The 21,949-nt window shown below is 33.0% G+C and overlaps 2 protein-coding genes across 4 annotated transcripts in view; one reads left to right on the top strand and one right to left on the bottom strand.

The window, feature by feature from the left end:
• LOC106614816 (streptococcal hemagglutinin) overlaps window positions 1-21,949 on the top strand; it is a 411,732-nt gene that overhangs the window by 196,943 nt on the left and 192,840 nt on the right. The window lies entirely within an intron of this gene.
• LOC106616271 (uncharacterized) overlaps window positions 1-21,949 on the bottom strand; it is an 87,310-nt gene that overhangs the window by 6,525 nt on the left and 58,836 nt on the right. For 2 of the 3 annotated variants that reach the window (XM_014232852.3, XM_070107174.1), the window contains exons 10-12: window positions 15,706-15,965; window positions 7,153-7,263; window positions 4,486-4,624 (exon numbers count right to left, since the gene is read on the bottom strand). In XM_014232852.3, the coding sequence (XP_014088327.3) occupies window positions 4,486-4,624; window positions 7,153-7,263; window positions 15,706-15,965 (510 nt within the window). The remainder of the gene's footprint in view (window positions 1-4,485; window positions 4,625-7,152; window positions 7,264-15,705; window positions 15,966-21,949) is intronic. The other variant, XM_070107175.1, reaches the window with a different exon arrangement.

The following is a 21,949-nucleotide window of genomic DNA, read 5'->3' as shown; positions in this document are numbered from 1 at the left end:
GACAATTCAATCCAAATTTGACATTTTAAACACAATTGTGATGATGTTTTTTGTTCAATGACTGTGAGGTTATTGAATATGATTGACAGATGTAATGCCAACTAAACAGAAAAAAAATTAAGGCTAGTTCACAACAAATATTCCCTACCAACTCATTTGTATGTTGACGCGCACTGCATACCGGTACATCTGGTATATGCATTATTTTAACTACTAAGCTTCCACGTCCCTGACTTTTATTTTCCATTTACTATGTCTATTAAACTTTTAAACACTTAAGTCGCTCCATCCGAAATCCTTTCTTTCAAAATTTAATCTTATTCACTGCTTTTATTCATGCCTTTCGGATCAGTGACTGTAACAATATCCGCACTTAAATAGTCAGTTGTCGTCGTAGTATCGCACAGACCATTACTGCAATTAGCTTGTAGCTTATTTTTCAACTTTGCAACGCCCATCAACCACGCCTCATTGTGTACTACTTACTAATAGCACAGACTGTCTCTCCGACTGTCGTTTCTTCGTGCCACCTACGCATTTAAAGTTAATTACCGGCAATTAAACAATGCCTTCACGAAAACGGATAGACGGGTGCTCAATCATCATCATCAAGCGGGAGAGGCGAGCGTCCAGTCAGTATTTACTACGGATGGTAGTGAGTGAGGGCGACAGAAGCAGTGGCACACAGCAAGGACACGGACTAAAGAAATAAATTGCGGAAATGCTGCTTCTATCTGTTGCAGTTCCTGTTCCTTTTTTGTTAATATTTCGGCGTTCAGTATTTTGACTCTGCACTCTCTCTCATCTCTTTGCGCTCGTTCAATGCAGCTTTGTGTGGTCTTCATGAACTGCGCTAATTTATTTACTGACGCAAACAATAAAGCAATACACAAAAACAACACCAAACCAAAAAAAAAAAATCGTAAAAGCAGCAAGCTCATAGCAAAGAAAGCATAAATCAATGGCCGAAAAAGAAAGCTTGAAGCGGAACAAACGCTGTAAAGGGCTACTATGCTACTTCCAAAAAGGTTGTGTGCGTGTATAGATATGTGTGTGTTTGGTTGTGTGCAATCGTATAAACCTTGGGTCAGCGCAGAGTCGAGACAAAGGCAAAGGGTTGGCCGCAGACTGACTTTGGAGATTTATAAGCCCCAAGTTTACAACAGCATAATATCAATGTACCGTTATATAAATATACCTATGTATGTGTGTGTGCGTGCGTAGTCTGTTAGCATTGCTCAATTGAATTCAGCAAGGTTATTTTTTATCCTTTTTTACAATAGGTCTCTCAGTATTTTATGCAGGTGAAGGAATATTTCATGTGCATGCGTATGTGTGTGTATTTTGCGCCAACATGGTCGTGCGGAAGTCATTTGTGCGGTTAAATTGGCAAATAAGCGAGGTCAGCAGTGCAATCCTTTCAGCTGACTTTTACCAAATGAGATAAAAAATTAAATTTTTGAAGGAAAATATTGAATTGTGGCTGTAAATGTGTGTTAGAAAAGGTAAAAATATTGGAGCTAAACTATAAGTGCCGAAATTCTACAACACAAGCGTGTCTGGCTAACCATTTATTTGCTTCTTTTTGGTATTCCGCTTTAAGGCGGTTTATTACGTGTTGACATTTTGCGGTCGCGTAAATTAGAACAATTGCCGATAATTGCGCTTTCGGTGATTTGTTGCGAATTGTACAATAAATCTCGTCAATTTTTCTGGGCAAAAGTGGAAATAAAAAATAAATTATAGAATATTACTTTACAATGAACTTGCGTATATTTACAGGCGCGCTTGTGAATACATATAAGTTAGCAGAAAATCAGCATAAAGCGGATTTAAAAGCTAGACTCGAAGAGTAAGCCGTACTTAATTAGTTTAATGTTGCCGGTTGCTACGATCATCCAATCAAATTCGACCCAGACTGACAAAACGAACTACATTCTCACGTACTTTAAAATAAATAGCTATGATCGCTTTTAAAATAGGCTTCCAAGCCAACATAAGCATAGCAACGCTTAATCTAGATTTCTATATACTTGTTATAAACCTCATCTGGTATGGCCTTCAGTGCCTTTTGCGCCAAATCCATAAACTCATCACAAGTAATGATGTATTTGATGAATGTAGAGTCCTCAGCTACGCTGTCAAGTATTTCTTGTGGCTTCTACTCGACGTCGTTTCTGCAAAAATTCAGGTCTTTCGGTGTGAGTTTTGCAATGCCACTCTTCATATCCAAATCATTAATCAGAATGTTTTGAGTTGATACATAAGATAACTGTTTTTCTTTTTCGATGTTATTGCCATTAATAGAGGGGATAGAAGACTTGCATGAGGCAAGATTTCGATGACTTTCACGACTTCAATGCATGCTTTATGCCACTCAAATAATTGTGCTCATGATAAATTAGACTTCATAAAATTCTTCTGCGACATTTTCAACGACTACATAACCGAGATTCTATTGGAACGTTGTTCAATTTTTTTTTGTGGAAAAAATCGCCAGACAAACTTTTTGCATCGTAAACAAACAGCTGCCGCACACACACTAATTAATATATGGAGATCAAACTTTACACAAATATCAAATTAGGGCAAACCAAGCTTAAATGGGCAGTTTAAATGGGCTAGTCCGCATTAAAGTTATTAGATGGCTTATGACTGTAGCTGATAGCTATATCGCTTTTTCCCAATTAATATATTTTTAATATATTTGAGGTATACTTTTGGGCATTCTTAAACATTTTTTTTACTATTTCCTTCACTTAGCTTTACACACGCAGCATGCTCATACAGTTTATCTAAATGTCTGTTCCGTTAAAATATTCGAATTGGTACTTAGAAACGACGGAATTTTTCTGAAAATATAATCTTAAAATAAAGAAGTACTTTTTTTTTGGATTTTTTAGACGAGTTTTTTGTGCTTTGCAAGAAAAAGTTTAATCCAAATCGTCATAACATCAAATGCTGTTATCTTGCTTTTCTAAACTAGCTGGAGCTAAAATCCATCATGAAGACTCTCATAGTACTTTTTCTTCAAGTTCAATCTTTCAATGTTCTTTACTCTATTAGGTCATTAGCCTTAAGTGGTTGAGACTTACTTTTAAATTTATTTTCGATTGATAAATAGCGCTAGATAAATATGTCTCTATCTTTGTTTATCTTATTTGACATGATTTTATTTTCACACTGTCACTTTAGGTACGTAATAAAATATGGATCAAACATTCTGTGCATTTGCGTAAATTTTAAAGATAAAAATTTCTGAAAATTTAATCCTACGATTTTTACTAAAAGTTTTCCAAGGTTTAGTACCTTATTTAGCAAAGTCTATTGAGACCCTCACTGTATTTTACTTATTATAGTCTACTTAAGCTTCTAGCAAAGAACTGCTATCAATTTATTTCTAAAAGCATACTTCAATTTCTATCTTTTACTAAAATTGTTCAAAAGGTTAGTACTTGAATATATCTATAATATAATAAGCGTTTTTTATTGTAAATTTCACTGTATTTGACCTAATCTGGTAAACCTAGCAAAGACATTCTCCCAATTGAACAATTCAATCCTAAAGATATGCTTCAATTTTGAATTTTTAAGCTGCTTAAGGGTTATTCACCCTTAACTGCTTACCAATTTTAAGTTAGTTTTATAAAATTTAGACCGTATTTATCGCACTGCAGTCTGGTGACGCATTTAGAAAAGTAATGCTTCCAATTTAGTAGTTTTACCCTAAAAATATGCTAGAATTAAACGCTTTTTGGCTATATTTAAGCTTAGGGAATTTTATTTTTAACTGCTTACTAATTTTGAACTAGTTCGAAAAATAATATTAATATTCTTTAGAGAGAGTTACAGTAAGACAATATTAGTTTTCAAATATATTTTTTCTTAATCCTTGCACTCACATTTTCTTTCCAAATCACTTTCGTTATACAATGCTTTTTATTTAAATTTTAAAATTATTTCCAACCTTAAACTAAAAACTTTTCGTTTGCTAATTTCAAGCACTTACATAACGTTGCATAAATAAGCCTGGAAAATTTGAATAGTATCGCGAGAACAAGTGCAGAAAACCACTAAACGCCCACCAAATGACTAACCAGTGCGTTGGTAACCATAGCACAAAAGCACGCACCCACTCGGGAGCTGTTGGCAGTGACGCTGACACTGACGCTATTATTACCATCAAGTGGTTAATCCTTAAACACATAAATGCGCCAACACCAAGCAGAGCGCGTACGCAATGCACACTTTTAATTTTATTCACGACATACACTCACTCATTTCGCAACGTGTGCGGCATTCATGCACATTTTTTATGCGCGTCGAGGAGATTAGCAAAAAAAATTACAATAATAAAAATTGTAGCAAATGACGTTGCGGAATGGAAATGAGAGAGAGAGAGAGAGAGGGAGAGTGAGAAATAAAAGCAATTTGCTTATAATGAATGTTTTGCTAGAATGAATGTGCGCGCGTAAATTTGCTCACCTCACCGCCTGCTGCATTGCTGGAGTAGCTCATGCGCTTGACCTTCTTGAACGTGGCATCGTCCTCGGCCTCCTTCAATGCCTGCTCCAGCACGGTGTCCAATTCACGACTGCGTGGCTCATCCAAACCCTTGTAGCCGCTGTTGGTGTGTAGCGGCGAAGAAATGAGAAAAAAAGAAAAAAAATTAAAATAAAAAAGTAAAATAAAAACTAAGAAATGGCAATAATAGCAAAAGCCAAAAAACAAAAAAAAACAAAAGCGAAGCCGGAATAAAAATCATAATAATAAAATGCGCTAAGTGGAACAAAAGCGCGTCGTATGAATGGGCGAACGCACAAAGCGCATAGCAAGAAGTCTATCCGCTTTAATTCATGCAAAAATGCACGTCTCAATGCCAGCTTTTTTGTGCGTTGGTTTTTTTTCTCGTTCTTGTCGTTGCTGTGATTCGCTTCACGGTTGTTACTGAAGTCTATATGTGCAGTTGTATGCTTGTGGCAAGTTGCACTGGCATGCCCCTGTATGCGCATACATTTTTATGAGTTGCGCTTAGCTTTAGCATTTCAGCTACATTTAAAATATTTGCTTAAACTTTGCTCATTCTTATGCTGCTCTACTACTTTAATTTGTATTGAGCAGGCACCATGGCGTATACGTAATTAAAATTCATTTTTATATATGAACCACTTTCGCTTTGTTTTTGCCTATTATTCCTTGCACCCTAGTCGAATTTTATTTTGATTACGCTTTTTATACTCATTTGCAAGTTTTGTGGGTATTTTCATTTTCATTTTCAGCTTCAGTCGCATTACTATTGCGCTTAGCTTGCTCTGCTAAATAATGCGCTGTTCTTAAATTGTAAAAAATCAGATAATTGTGCAAAAAGTTGTAGTATAACTATTTGGAAAAACTCATGCTACAGCGCATTTGAATGAATTGTGTAGAAAACAATTGCTGGCATTGGCTGTTGTATCCAGCTATATAGTTAGTTTTTGCTCTTTTGTTGTGTAATCTGCAATTTGTTGTTGGTCATTTAGGTTTTTCGTGTTTTTGAGGTTTTTTTCCTTCTGTTCTTGCAATTCACTTTTTTCATTAGTTGAGATTTATTTATAACTAACTTTCCTTTTTTATATTGCCCTGGGTAGCTGGGTGAGGTATTATAAGTTAAAAAATGGTTTATTTTAGTGGTCTAATTAAACATTATAAAGTTTCTTCTAGGTTTCCGTAGCATTTTCTTAGTTTTTGAATCCTTATACTCATTTACTCTTTATCACTCACTGATAAAAATCTTCTTTCATTTCGTCGTAAAAAATTTGGTATTATATATAAAAAAGTGCAGCAAGGCCCCATAAAATGGGAAAGGCTGCCAACTAAACCAATTTTCAGTCGATAAATAGTTGAAGCACTTTTAGCATTCTCTTCAATATGCTAGAGGTGATTCCACTGCTAAAATTCACATGTAGAAGGAAATGACCATAACCTAATCCATTAGGTGAGCTTTATATAATTGTTTATACCCTAAACGAGTATATTAAGTTTGCTAGAATGTTTGTAAAATCCAGAAGGAAACGTCGGAGATCATATAAAGTATATATATAAGGGATCGGCGTGAAAAGCTAGAATGATTTAGCCATGTCCGTCTGTCTGTATATACGCTAAAGTGTTCATCAGTTTTTGAGATATCGATCGAAAATTTCACACAGGGCTTTTTTTCTTTTTAAGAAGCTGTTCAGTTGTCGCAGCTTGCTTCATCGTTGATGTCGGATCACTATAGCGTATAGCTGTCATAGAAATTGATCCATCGAACTCAAGTTCGTGTATGGAAAACTTTTCTATTTCATGAGATATCTTCACGAAATTTTGCATGAATTATAGTGGTTTTGGATCGGACAACTATAGCATAATAGGAAATTTATAGTAAAAGAAACTGACCGTTCAAAATCAAGTTCTTGTAGTTACAAAAATTATTATAGCATAGATTATATTCAATGATAGCGTTATGATCTCCGAACAAAGCGTTATGATCTCCCTAACGATGTTGAGATCGGATCACTATTGCATGTACCTGCCATACAAATTGATTTATAAACATCAAGGCTTTTATATTCATTGGTGCTATATTATTCGTTTTACTTTTATAAATCCTTGAGTCATATATCAAAAAGGCGATGACAGACCATTTAACATTAACTGCAGCATTTGGATTCGAGGATGCTTCTCAGCTGTCATTTAAGGTTGCTCCAATTTATTCATTTTTGCAGCTCTTCTTTACTTACTTCATTATAGGTATCACCTTTAAAATTTCTCTTTTAGAAGCTCTCTGCACCGATAATTAAAGCAGAATACTGAATTTTCGCAGTATCCTCTATCTGATTTTCCAAATGCAGCTAATACAAATATGTGTTATGTGACTAAAGGAACAAAAGTTTCTACTTTTGTTATTATTATTATTTTTTTTTGCACACACAGTACCCATAAAATATCCTGGTTTAATAGTAGCCGCATGGGTACTAAATTTGGCGTACGCTGCGTATACGTGACAATAAATAAATGCACATAAACACTTGTAAGTGCGACTAAGCATAGCATATAGACACATGTACACACGTTCATACATACATATACATGAATATGCGTTCACACATTAACAGTTATATTTTCAACACTTACGGTAATCCCAACTCGCCAAAGGCACCACCAGCGCCACCATAGCCACCCTTGCCGCGGCGAATTGTCGAACGATTCGTTTTTCGCACCGTACGCAAATCGGTCTCCCAGAAACTAGAAAGTGAAAAGAAAATAAGAAAAAGAAACAAAATAAGTAAAGATATAACACCGAAAATGAATTTACTAAAAAGATGCTCGGAAATTGAAATAAGTAATATGCAGAAGTGAAATCATTCATATATATTCATATATATACTCGCACTATATATCTACAAGTATATCTATATGTATAACTAGAAATATAATATAAAAGGTTTACTTATAGCTATATAATTTTATATGTGAAATATATCTATATAAATGGTTCTACCGTGCAGCATATGAAAAGAATATTTAGTAATTGAATGAAGGTGAGAAAATATTATGTTAACACGTTGTTGTGTGTATGACGAAGGTTAAGTAGAGAGTAAAATGCGTCAAATAAAGGTGGAAATGGTCGCAAATAGCATTCTTTTTCTTATGATTGTATTTCTAATTCAACTTTTTCTTCATTTCTTCGTATTTTCTTATTTGAAGAAATCTTTTTAAGCAGAAAATGCTCATTGAAAGTGATAGTTTTCTACTTTTCTCTGAAAAATTTGTAGTGGAAAACTGTTAGCACCTATTCACATTGTTCACATACAACCATAAAATTTGTGTGCTGTTTGTGTGTCGCACAAAACAGTCTTATTAGCACTAAGGATATTAGGTATAAATAAGATGGCAGCATGTGTGTGAAATATCGGAGATGAGCGTGACAGCAGGACAATTGTAAATAATGCGTGAAGCTTATGTATATATATGTGTGCGTGCGGGTTACAAAATTGCAAATTTAAAGGCACATGTGTGTTTTAGTGTAGAATGTGGTATAACGGTGATAGTTTAAAGTTTCTGAAAACAAAAAAAAAATTGGATAGATGTAACTGTAAATACATATATGTATGTAAATATTATATATGTACAAAATATGCAAAAAGATATACAAAAATTTGTGTACAGTTCTAAAAATTACAGTTAGCCATATATTTCACTCCAAGTTAGAATCCGTAAAGCGATATTTTACTTTATGCTAAAATCCGTGACATATTCCCAAAATATACTCGTATATCTATTTTGTAACTTGTCTTCAACACATGCACACAGGCACATATGTATATTTGTGTACCCTAATAATATGCTATGCTAATGTAACGTCGTGTTATGTTATGTATGCGACATCCTATTTCGTTAGATTACGTAACTTAACATCACGTTACGCAAATTTTTTTTTTTTACGTTATTTAACGCTATTTTATGTTATGTTAGGTCATGTTATGTTAAGTACTTTACGTTATGTCACGTTACGTTACATTATGTTGCGTCACGCTATGTTATTTTACGTTATGTTATAAAATGCTATGTTAAGTTACATTATTTTATGTTACGTTACGTTATGTCACGTTACGTTATATAACGTCACGCTATGTTATATTAGGTTGTATTATGTTAAGTTATGTTATACATATAATGCTATGTTAGGTTAAGTCATATTATGTTAAGTTATGTCATATTATGTTATGTTATGTTACGTTATGTTATGCTTAACTATCATCTGTTACTCTATGTTATTATTGTATTGCGCCACGTTTTGCTGCATTTACCTGCTCTTTTCAATTTTTCCACTTCGATTGTTCATTTATTTAATCTACAGGTGATTCACATAAATACTACTTCAAAAGAGAATGTGCATACATATATACACTAATTTCACACGAAATATATATACATTTGTATTGTATTTAACATTTTAATTTAAGTAATTTTGTTTTTTTTTTATTATTTTTTTCAAATTTTATTGTTCAAATTTTTATTTTTTAATTTTTTTTCTTACTAGGCATCTATAAACATAAAAAATTTCGCCATTATCACACTATCGGATAGTCTAAATTAATTGCAATAATAAATTGAGAAGACTTTTATTCTCCTAATAGTTTATTCAATAAATGATTCTCAATTAAATTTTCGCAATAATAATGTCAACACAGTACTGACGTCACTGAATAGCCATTGGCCTTGATAGCAGTGAGTGTAAGCAATAACACTGCACAGCAAAAAAGCAAAGGAAAAATGGAGCAAAAATTAAGAGAAAGAAATTTAAGAGCAGCTAGTAGACTGACGAAATTAATTTTAAGGCAAAAAATAATTGTGAGTAAGACCTTACGCACATAGGGAAGCTCTGATCACATATAGTATGGGAAGTTTGTGTTTGTGTGAGAGTGCATGGTAGCATGCCAATATGAGTTATTGATCTTGAAAAGTTTGCGCAACCCAATCCAGTATGTGAAGGCGTTGCTGATGTGTCACTTGAGTTGGCAACACTCGTACGTTCGTTCGCAGCAAAATTCTGTACGACAACGCTAACGCGCCTACAAGGCGAGCTTAGAGTGGCAAATTTCCGTCGCAAACACACAAGTGAGTGAAAAATTAAATTTGCCAAAAGTTATTGCTTTTGCAGTTTAATTTTTCCTCTTTGATTTATTTTTAGCTTTTTTATTGTTTTTTTTTTTTTTTTTTTTTTGTTTCTTTTTTTGCTTTTGCAACGAGGCGCCCTATTTTTTGAGCAAATCGATATTTTTGGTCTAAGTAATCGATTTTAAATTAACTTTTGTTCGCCATTTCCGTTTTTGCAACGACTTCCTGTTTCTATGTGTTTCCGTAAAAACAAAAAACGAGCTCAAAAGTTTGCCTTATTTGCTACGATTTCTTTTGCCAACGCCTTCGCTGGCGTCATGGCAGGTGTGATAAATGGACTGTTATCGCTTTATTAAGCAATAAAATTGAAATATGGCCGTTACCGCTGCATTGCGTTCGAAACACGAAAATTACGCAATAAAGTATTGAAAAGAAATAAAAATATAATTGAATACGGGCGTTGAAATTGGTCTGCGCACACACAGATACACAAAACTGCACGAAATAGGCGGCTGTTGGCCACATACGTTCGCCGAAAATTGTTTGGTTATTTCTATTTATATTTCATAATATTTCACTTGAGGCGCAATATCCCTGAAACGCTTTGTGTCGGAAAAGAAAAAAAAAAGTTTACGACAATATTAGAAGACCAATAATAGAATTTTACAAGTAAATTAATGTGTACGTAGCTAAGTAATCATTACTTCTTTAATTACTTACTTATTTTAATCTAAGTCTGCATATTATCGCTTTGTTGCTTTACTAGTATTTGTAAACATACATAACTAAAAAAACATTACCTCTATAATTACAAATTAACTAAATAATCATTACTTATATGATTACAAGTCTAATAACACCTGTATATTTTCGTTATGTTTTACTTTCAATCAATAATCAGTTTATGCAAGTGCATAACAAAGTAAACATTACTTTTTTGATTTACAAATTAACGAAATCGTCATTACTTATCCGTCAAATAAAATCTGCATATTATCACTTTGTTTTGCTTTCCATAATCACCAAACTTATTTGTTATTATATTCCAAGTAATTCGGCTAATTAGCCACACAAAGACACATGTCAAAGCAGTACAATTGCATATCGATTTTGTAGCTATTTATTTATTTATGACTTTGAAAGTTTCGGCTTATTGTGGTCTTCAAATGAGATATGGTTCAATAAATTGTGCAAACCTATGTCTTAATCGCCTTAATTAAGCATTAGTTTAATTAAGCGCATTCAAATTAAATGGGCAGTCGAAGAGTTATTACATTAAACGTAAAATACGTTGTGAAAGTGTAGTCGTGAATTGAGATGGGGTTCAAAGCGGGCCTTTTATTATATTATGAATTGATAACTTATACATACAACTTGTATAGTATGTAGATAAGTTATTTTATGCTACATTATATTAATTCATGGCATGATATGTTACGTTGTCCTGTGGTTTAAGTCATGCTATTTGTCGTGATGTAATGTTTGTGTTTCATTTATTTTTGTTTTATTTTATGTTAAGTTAAGTTCAGCTGTGTTACTCCACATTACTACATGTTAAGTTAAATTATGCCAGGTAAAGTTTTGTTTCCATACATTACTTTATGTTATGTTAAGTTACGTAACGTTATATTAAGTTAAGTTAAGTTACGTAACGTTATATTAAATTAGGTTAAGTTACGTGACCTTATGTCACTTTATGTTTTCTTAGGCTACGTTACTTTAAGTTGCATTACGTTACGTTACGTTATGTTACGTTATGTTACGCAACCTAAAATAAAAAATTCTCAACATTAAAAACATTTCACAAATTATATTAAACTTACTTAAAACTACTTCTTTAACTTAAATACCATACACCACGTTTATAAGTACGTGGCTGTGTGTACATGTATATATACATGTATGTATGTATATGTATGTATATGTCTGTGGTATGTCTAAATACTTACGCATATGCTACATTAGTTAAGCGGCGCCTGCGGATACAAATGTTCTACACTTTTTCATATTCGCACCGCCTAAGCTCATACTTATGCGATTCATTGTCGACAAAAACCACTTGGACACGTCAGACACGCAGTTAGTCAGTTCATCAAAGTCAGTTAAGGAAAGTACGAGTGGATATACCATACGAAATGGAATGACTGAACGATGAGTAGAGGATATTTACACAACGCATTCCTATATGTATATGCATGACTAAAGGATATGACAAACACATATGCAGATGAAAGAAAAAAGCACAAATATTTTACCATTTCCGCTTTAAGTCGCAACTGAAGGCAAGAAAATAGACAAGCGCAAAAAAAAACAAAACGAATAAATTGCGTAAAACGTTTTTAAGCGCAGTGAAAAGAAAGAGGTGAAGAATAGAAACTGTGCATATGGCAGCATTGGAAATGTTGAAATCTTTAAATTTCAACACCCATAGCCATTTAAAAGTAATCAAGATAATGGAACACTTGGTAATAGTGAAAGGGTACAAGTTTGTCACACACACGCTTGAAAGATATATACATATATTTAAATGGGATATAAATTGATGGCAATAAAGATTGGCTTACAATCAAGATTTAGTGTAATTTGATGTGAAAAGTTAAGCGGGTATTCTGGTTCAGAAATTTAAAAAAATTGTTTTTTTTGCATATTTTTTGTAGGATAACTCTTTAGGAATATGTCTTTAAAAAGATTTTTTGCAATTTCAAATATTTTCGGAGTGGCAGCTCATTTTGTGATGCGCGGACAAAATCGACTGGCAGTTCGGCGCGAGCTTTAAATTCGTTTTTTTTCCTGAACTACATTTTTAGAAACGATGTGCATGATACTTCAAGTTCTACTCAATCTATTAACTGAAATTTTATACAGAGCTTCTCTATACATTATTTTATTGTACTACGAGAGAATTTTTGACAAAAATTTATTTATTGTTTTTAAAAACTTCCGAACGGCAAAAAAACAGGACAGGATAATACAAATATATTTTACAAACATTCGCCATTTTGTGAAAAAAATCTTTTTCCAAAATCCTCTCGTAGTGTTATAACTAGCAGTCCCCACTTTGTCGGCCTTAAATTTTTTAATATTTTTTTTTTTTACAATAATATAAATGATTTGTACTCTTTAAATATCACAAACAAACATTTTAAAAAATGTATATCAAAAATATTTGTTATTTTTTTTATCGGGTCCAAAAAAGAGCTAAAATTCGGGCTTCTAAACCAGAATACCCCCTTAAATAAAAGAAGAGGTTAAATTTTGCACAAAAAGTACCATTACTTTTTTGGTGGTGGTTGTAATGGTTACAGTAATGCTCATATTGATTATAGTATTTGTGGTAGTTAACTGTCTATTAATTGGTTTAGCTATGGTAATTCTAATTGTAATGATATTGGTATTGGTGTTGGTAATGTTATGGGTATCAATATTGGTATTGGTATCGATTTCGGTATTAGTATTGCTATTAGTATTGGTATTGGTATTGATTTCAGTATTGGTGTTGATATTGTTATGGGTATTGATATTGATATTGGTATTGGTATTGGTATTGATTTCGGTATTGGTATTGGTATTGACATTAGGGATGATATTGACAATTATGAAAACATTAATATTGTTGTTAATACTAAGACTGTAAGAGAACTAAATAAAGAAAGTAATGATAACTAAAATGTAATGTAACGCATGTAATAGTAATTCCAATAATTACGATTTATATACCTTTTGCGTTTGAATAATTATTGCAATGGTAATTACTTGCTTTTTGGATTTAGCATTCAAAATGGCAACAGCTCTTTAATGGTAATGGTATTCTTATATGAATGAACTTCATTCTTCAAAAATGCATATACTATATAATTGACAATCCGTTAAAGAGAAGCATGAAAAAAAAGTATGTATATCCAATTGTGTTACACTTATGTGCCCACATTCTATTGTGTGTGTGTGATTTTTTGCGCCATCCAATTATCGCTTATGTCCAGCTGTATTATTAATTATCTGTCAGCGGTTGAGATTTGCCTTAAATCCTTCGTTATTGCTTTACCAACAACCCGGTTTTTTGCGCATATATGCTTATTAGTCTACATAAATAGACAACAACCATTTGCCAGTCTGTCTTTTCAACACTCGTTAGCCGACAATACCTTTTTTTATCTCGTCTTTCATTTTATCTCATCTTTTGCTGCGCATTCACTTTCACTTCTACCATCAACGTTTGGTTATAAATGCTTTCGAACAGCTCCGCAAGCATTGTGAAAGACCATTTGAATGGAAAACGGAAATTAGTTTTGCTGATTTAACCACTATTGGTGTCTGCAGGCTACAGAGCTCTTGAAGACACATGGCTATGCCAAGGATTCTAGGTCTATGCAGATTGATTAGCCTACATTTAGGCGTAAATGGAAAAGTATTGCCTATGGGCAGTAATATTTATATAGATAGCCATCAGTGCTAATGCTTATATAATCACCCGTTTCTTTTCAATTATAGTGTCAGCGAATTATCTTTTGATATGGTTGAGGCATAAATTGTGCACTTTAAGAAAAATATATATCATATCATACAAAAGATAATTGAAGTCTGCGTTTTTATATATTTTAGTGATGGTGTGTATTATATTTTTTGGCGTACTAAGCAGCTAGCTAACAGTAACATGTGTTAATAAACCGAAATTTGGATTTATATTTATATTATAATACTTTTATTTTATGTTTACTCATTTTATTTCATTTTGTGGTTTAAAATATCAAATAATGCTGAACTTATGAAATGAAGCGTCGCCGGTTTACTACTAGCAAGTAGTACACGTAGTATACTTTACGGCGCTTTTGCTTACTAACTTCAAACAAATATTGGATACATGTCTTACTATATTTTTTTTATCAGTGCGCTGGACCAAAGCGAGGTTTGTGTATTTTTGTTTTACTGGTATGGCTTTACACTTAATAAAGTATTCAAAAACAAGAAAATTTTTTCAAATAAAATAGTAAATAAAAAGCAAATAAGTTGGAATTGCTTTATAAAATAAAAACTGTTAAGGTTGACGAACTAGTTTTAGCAAACAGGAAATCCTTGAGTGAAAACACGAAAACAGTGGCATGTAAAATCGAAAATAAGAGAAAACAAATTTTGATAAGATAAGGAAAAACTACTTTTACTAACAGTAGTTTATAGGAATGAGCGCCTAAAATAAGGCAACATCCAATTTCCGTTAACATTTGTAACAGAGTTGTCACAGCTAATCCAAGAGAATTGGCACAACGAAAATTTTTTTTTATAATTAAGGAAATTTATATGCTGCCGAAAGTATACTATTAACTAAAATTATTTGCGTAAATACGCCTAAAAGTAGGCTGTAACATGAAATGAATTATGTGACAAAAATGTTATGAATTGACATGACAAAAGCTTAAATATGATTAGATTAGTTGGAAAAGGGTATTATATAAATATTTACTTAGATAGTAGACAGATAATCTCCTTTACAGTAATAAACAAGGAGTAATATATAAAGCAGTGAAAGAATTGAGAGAAGTACTTAGCAGGAAAGAATTCGTAATATTGATTCTTGCTCTATAAGAAATTTTCAACTCTATAAGTAAAACTTGTGTAGCAAAATAGTAATGGAATAATATTTTGCTTGCTAGGTTCCTTTACTATTTTTTTATAATCTTTCTTCCCTTAGCCCTCTCTCTCTTTCCCTCACTCTCTTTCATTCTCTATCCTGTTATTATCTGCCTTCCTCTAGTCTCTGATCGTTCCACGTTTCCCCCTTTAACTTTCTCCTTCGCTTTTTCTTCTTCCTATAATTTTGGATATTTCCATTTCTCTCTTTCTTTTTTTCGTTATCTTTCATTTTTTTATTCTCTATCTCTAATTTATTATCTCTCTTCCTCTAACCTCTCAGCGTGATCTTGTTTCTATTTGTTCTCTATTTCATACACTACTACACTACACTACTAAGCTTTATCTGTTTTTACCTCTCACATCACTCTCTTTTTATCTCACAATACTTCGTTATTTTCACTTAATTTTGCATCAATTCCTTCGTCATTCTATCGCACTCACCGTTTCAAATCCGGACTCGCTGTGTAGGGTGCCGAAACTTCCTTGATTTTCAAAACAATTATTGCCGTAATGAAAATGCAAATAATATTGATGACCGTTAGCAACGAAGATATAATGCCATTGATGAAAAACTCCGTTGGCAAATAATTTGTGTACAGGAATGGATATGAAGTATTGCCATTCAACGGTTCGCCTTTCAAGTGTGGCATGCGTATGCCAGGATAAATAAGCCAAATGCAAGCCAAGGCCCAGAAGAGACCCTAAGAGGAGAAATCAATATTGAATTATAAGGAATTTGCAGCGAGTGGAATAATCACTGTAATTCGGAGAAGACTTTGCAATGCATTATATTCGTAGGACCATTAAAATTGAGCTCAGCATATTACTTTTAAAATATTTTCCGTCAATTGCAGATTCCGCAAAATTGTCTGTTATTTTTCCCCACACATACTCTGAACTTACTAAATTTATGCAGAAGTTCCGTTTTTATGTCATTTGTCTCGCTTTCATGGCATTGACACAGTTTTTTTTTTTGTCATTGGGTCAACCAGCCGTCAATAAATGCTGCCACAACGTAACATATAAACACACATATATATATATATATATATATATATGCATAGAACCGTAACCCACATTGTCTGCTGCTGCCACGTTTCCTTCTTATTTTTATGCTTTGCTGTGAACTCATATTTATTTATCGTTTGTGCAATGCAAATTAAATGCGGCTGCGCATGCGGAAAAGTCTTAATAAAATAACCCATTATCCTGTCTGCTCTGGCTGTCGCAGAGATATATGTGTTGTCGATTTATTGGAAAAAGTAAAAACATTATAATTTTTTTGCTGTGTTGAAATGTTCATATGCTCATAAATTTCTTTACCCAAACGTGCCCTGTAGGAATTTTCGTTATTCGTAGATCACTCAATTTCAATTTGAGATCCACTTGGAACTTTAGTGGGTACCTAATTTTTTCCTACCGGTCGCTATGTACTTTTATATTTCAATAAAGGCGTTGATTTTGCATTCTCATAGTTTAACTCAAACACCGTTTTTATTGTGTATTTAGATTTTGACCACGCTTTATATTGATGTCTTGTTAATATAACATCTTTCTAATACCAGTTTACTGCTTGTATTTCTCTTTATTCCTAGAAATTTTTGAAAGCTTTTACCAGCATAGACCTCTACTTGTTTGAGTAAGATTATATTTATATGGCTTGCCTTGCTTGCACCGTTAATGTGTGCGTACAAAAACGGCAAATCTGAGTCAGATGTGACAGAAATGAAAATGAGTCAGCGCACTCAGTCACATAAATTTTCCGCTCATCCCATTTGTTGGGAGATTTATGCCTCTTTGGATGGCCGTAATTTTGGGACTGTATTCAATTTGCAAAAGTTGTAAAGCGATGCACGTAATATTATTGTATATGTTTAATAATGCAAAAATTATTCTAGAAAATTTAATTTTCAGTTGGATTTTGCGCTATGAAAAGTAATTTCTTTTTGAATATTATATAATATAATACATAGTAAATTATAAATACATTTTTAAAAACAGTTGCGTAAATTTGGTGTTTAAAGTTAGATTAGCGGAAACAATTTCAGTGACACACTCTGAGTTGATGAGTAGTGTTTAACTCTAAGCTATTGAACTCGTGTTTAAATAATTACTATACTTCTAATTATGGATGGGTCTAAATTGGAGTTTATGAGTAGTGTTTAATCTTAAACCCTTAAACTCGTGTTTAATTTAATACTATACTAAATCGTCTCACTCGGAGTTTATGAGTAGTGTTTAACCGTAAACCCTTAAACTTGTTAAATTTGTTACTATAAAAAATCGTTCATGAGTTTAGCTGAGATTTTATGAGTAGTGTTTAACTTTGATTTCTTAGTTTGGGTCTAGCTCAAAGTTAAGGAATAGTGTTTAACTTAAAACTCTTAAACTCATGTTTCATTTATTACTATACAAATTTAACTCAGATTTTATAAGTAGTGAATTTGTTGCTATATTTTATGATTTTGGTTTTAAAAATGGGTTGATATTTATAATGTGCTCGACGACAAATAATCATATGAGAAACTTGGAGTTTATGAGTACTAATTAACTTGAAATACCAAAAGTTATGTCCAACGCGATTATATTGCCTAACGTGAGCATATTAGTGATTTCGTTCTAGCTGGCATAATTTTGAAATTTAGCAGATTTGAAAATGCTGAAAATATTTTTATTTATCACGGTTAATATGTAATTTTAATAAGTTCACTCCTTATTTTAATAATCTTAAACAGCGGAAATCGCAGAGTAAAAAAATTTTGAATTTTTTATATGCTCTTTTCTTCTTACAAATTATTTCTTGTATTGTAGAACTATTTTTTCCTATACAAATTCAATGGAAGCCTAAATGTAGGCAACATTTTACATTTGCATCTTCACTCTGGCATAACTTAGTTTACATACAGATTGTTGTCAAGACAGTAAAATAAACTTGCAATTTTATTTCGTAATTAAAAAACGCTTTATGTTTCGATGGTAAACCCAATTGCTAAGAAATATTATTTTTTTTAGCTTTTAAAAGTCATTGCCATACGAAAAAAACAATTTCAGAAATTATTTTCAATGCAATTCTCTAATCTCCGAAAAGCAGTCATGAACATAAGTCAATTAGTCTGCAGAGCTACAAAAACTATTTCAAAAGTGCTTGATTTATGGCCCATTAATATTTTTACTTTCTGTAAGGTTTGGGTAAAATTCAACCACTTCATCTCAGCTTAACAGAGAACACACTGTAGTTTCGAAAGAAAATTGAAAGCTCCACAGAGGCAACATCATAAATTAGGCTAGCTAGTTCAATTTGTTGATTAAGCGACTGCTAAGTGGCTTTAAAGAAATTGCAAAAGCCATTGAAATACAGAGTGAGCGATTACTAGTTACATAAGTTACGACGCTGTCTGAGTTTGCCCAGAAAACTTCAACTATCATAAATCTATTTGCAAATAAGCACATCGCAGCTGTCGCCTTACAAAAAAAAAAAACAAAAAAAAATAGAGTATGGGAAAGCAATACGAAAGCAGCTGAAGATTTAGTTGCCGAAAATTGTGTCTAGAGCGGCTTACAAAATGAGTGCAAGTCTGCGACATTGGCGGGCAGACACCAGAGAGTGTATCAAAGCCCACACCCTTAATAAAGAGAACAGTACAACAGCTGGTTTAAATTTTGGAAGGGTGCGTAAATTACACAAATGGATTTCAAAAGCAATTATATATCATTTAAACATATACTAATTTAATACTTGGCGTTCGGCTTTGCTCTCTTATGTCTGGCGTTCGTACATGTCGCTGTCTGAGTTTTGTGAACTTGCCTCACCCTATTAGTGCATTTTTAAGCTGCCTCTCTTTGCAGTGTTGGATTACATTAAAGTTTGATATATTGCCTTGTTTTTAAATCATCATTTATCAAGTGGCAATCTGAAGGCTATGAAGGCGTTTGCAAATACAATGACTGTGAAAAGGGAAAATGTTTGAGAAAGAGTTTGAGTCTTGTAACTTAATGTTTAACTTAATTATGTGCTTAATCATAGTGTAAGTGAGCATTAGGTTAGGTATGGTTAAGAGATCGATACTAAAAGGATCTCATTTGGACAGCGTAAAATAGAACGCCAGTCCTCATAAATCGCCAAAGCGCTTTGAACTTGCCACAAATATTTTGAGACGGCGAATGTCAAACATAGCCGGACTTCTGGTTCGCCGACGGTAAGACTGCCGAGTGGTTTCAACCGCTGTCTTGCAAAGGCTGAAGAATGAAGAACAAAGATCCTAGATGTTTCTACCTTATCTTCATCGATACAACTTTGACAATTTTTGTTCGACAAGTCTTTTAATCTTAACCGACTGTGACAACTTGAACATTCAAAATTTTGCTTTTTGAAAATAGTGTTTGGTTGGTTGATTGAAAAGGGACGCTCAGGAGCACCAGGCGCTACAGCACTTATACTATCATTAAGTCAATTGCACTCCTGGAGTATTAACTAATTAAGCCGTCTCAACGGACTGAAGGCTCTTATATTCTAACGTCTTATCATCCTCCTTGCATGCTCTGTACTCTGCCGAATGCACTTTACCAATTTTTTGAGAGTGCGATGTAAGGTACAGGTGCATCTTGATGACCCCTATAATGTCACTAAGTTCCAACTTGCCTAGAAGTAGCAGCTTTTTAGTCTGTCTACGATCAACATGCCACTTTTGTGGTATGTCCTGTGTTTCAAGACCAATATGTTCCTTTAGGGTCCATTGCTTTAAAAAATGTGTTTTCTCTAGCTTAGTTTTCTGTCAAGAAAGATATTTGACAAAGAGGTGAGTTTGAATTGCGAAATTTTTGTCTTTCTTATAAACAGACACATTTCTGTTTTCTCCAGATGAACATTTATTTGATTTCATAAAACCTAAAAAATAAATGGGTATATCTATTTTCCTAATTCTTGAACAACTTTGTGATTTCAACTGTTTGTAATAAAAAAATCATTCGTCCGTTTTCATAAGATATTTATTACACCCCGAACAAGGTATATTAATATTTGCCACAAAGTTTGTAACACCCAGAGAGAAACGTCAAAGAGCCTATAAAATATATACATAACTGATCAGCATGATGAGCTAAGTTGATGTAACCCTGTACGTCTGTCCGTCTGTTTGTAGATATACAAGCTAGTCCCTCAATTTTTAAGCTATTGATCTGAAATTTTGCACCTGTCCTTGCCTCACTAAGAAACTACAATTTCGGAACGGCCGATATCGGACCACTATATCATATAGTTGCCATACAAATTGAACGATCGGAATCAAGTTCTTGTAAGAAACCTTTGTATTTGTGAAGGGTGTTATAGCTTCGGTGCATCCGACGTTTTTTCTTGTTTTTCATTATTATCGAACAGAATTTAAGTTTTTTCCGAAATTCTACTAAATTGCTAAAAATTTCTAATTATCTAAAAAATATATCAACCCTGTATGATGTAAATTGTGCACTTTTTGGTTAACTCATAAGTTCAAAATTCATATCAAATTATTTGCGTTTGCAATTCCTTCCAATACGTCCCCAGAGTTGCAATGATTTACACGCTCATGAGAACTTGTTAAATGCCAGCGTATTCCCCGGCCACAAGCCAATAATTCACGACGCTGAGAATGCGAATGCTTCCAATAAATCTACGCTAGCGTAGAAAGGGAATTTCGCTTGCCCTACATATGCAACGCAAGCATACACACACACAACCCTCTCTTATATAATTATAGAGTGCATATGTGTTGTTGTAATACGAATTTAATGACCTCAGGAGTGACTGCATGCAAACTGCCAGTGCAAGCGATCAAAAGCATATGCATACATTTGAGAAGCATATGCAAAGGGGCAGCACGTGTGCATATGTGTGTAGGTTTGTCAGTGTGTGAATGGTTGTTGCCAAGCTTAACATCGGCGCTAAAATCACTTAATCATGAGTGAATATGCGGTGGAATTGTGCGGTGTAAATGGGCACATGTTGTAAGCGTTAATGCAAACAGGCGCACAAACACACACGCATATAAATAAATTTAACTAAATATATATCAATGTAAGTATACCTGTGTGAGTGTGTGTGTGTGCAAATATGTTGCCATGCGCGAACTTAAGGATATGGCTTAAATAAATCAAAGCGACACGAGCTCACGAGCTTTTGTGCGCGGTTACATAAGCGGATGAGCAGATATGTATACAAATATATATATATAATATTTATATAGTAAGGCTTACGTTTTTTTACAAGTTGCTTTTTTTGAAAACGCCACCTTAAAATTCAGTTTTTACTCTATAAATAATGATCCAATGTAAGAAGCTCTTTATTTTTAATTTAAAATAAATTATTTTAATTTTTCTATATATTATATTTTGTATGGAATTTTTTTTTATTTTGCAATACATTTTTTAACTCCAAAGCAAAAACATCTACAATTTTGAAAACGTGATATTCTTCACTAGAAAAATAGTCATATTTTTTCCATAGAAACACTATTTAAAAAGTTATACGCGGTTAAAATTACTCATCAAATATACGGAATCCATATGGTACACCATGTCGTATGAGCAACACAGAATGCATCAGTTGACTGAATGTTTAGCTCATTTTAAGTATGACTTTAAGTGCGTATAACTTGTAAGAGAATGTATTTATGAAAAAAATTGTTAAGATCTTTTTTATAGAGCAAAAAAT

Source organism: Bactrocera oleae, chromosome 3 (genome assembly GCF_042242935.1).
Source record: "Bactrocera oleae isolate idBacOlea1 chromosome 3, idBacOlea1, whole genome shotgun sequence".
Lineage (NCBI taxonomy): Eukaryota > Metazoa > Arthropoda > Insecta > Diptera > Tephritidae > Bactrocera > Bactrocera oleae.
The sequence above is the reverse complement of the archived record's forward strand: the minus strand, read 5'-3'. Positions and strand labels throughout refer to the sequence as shown.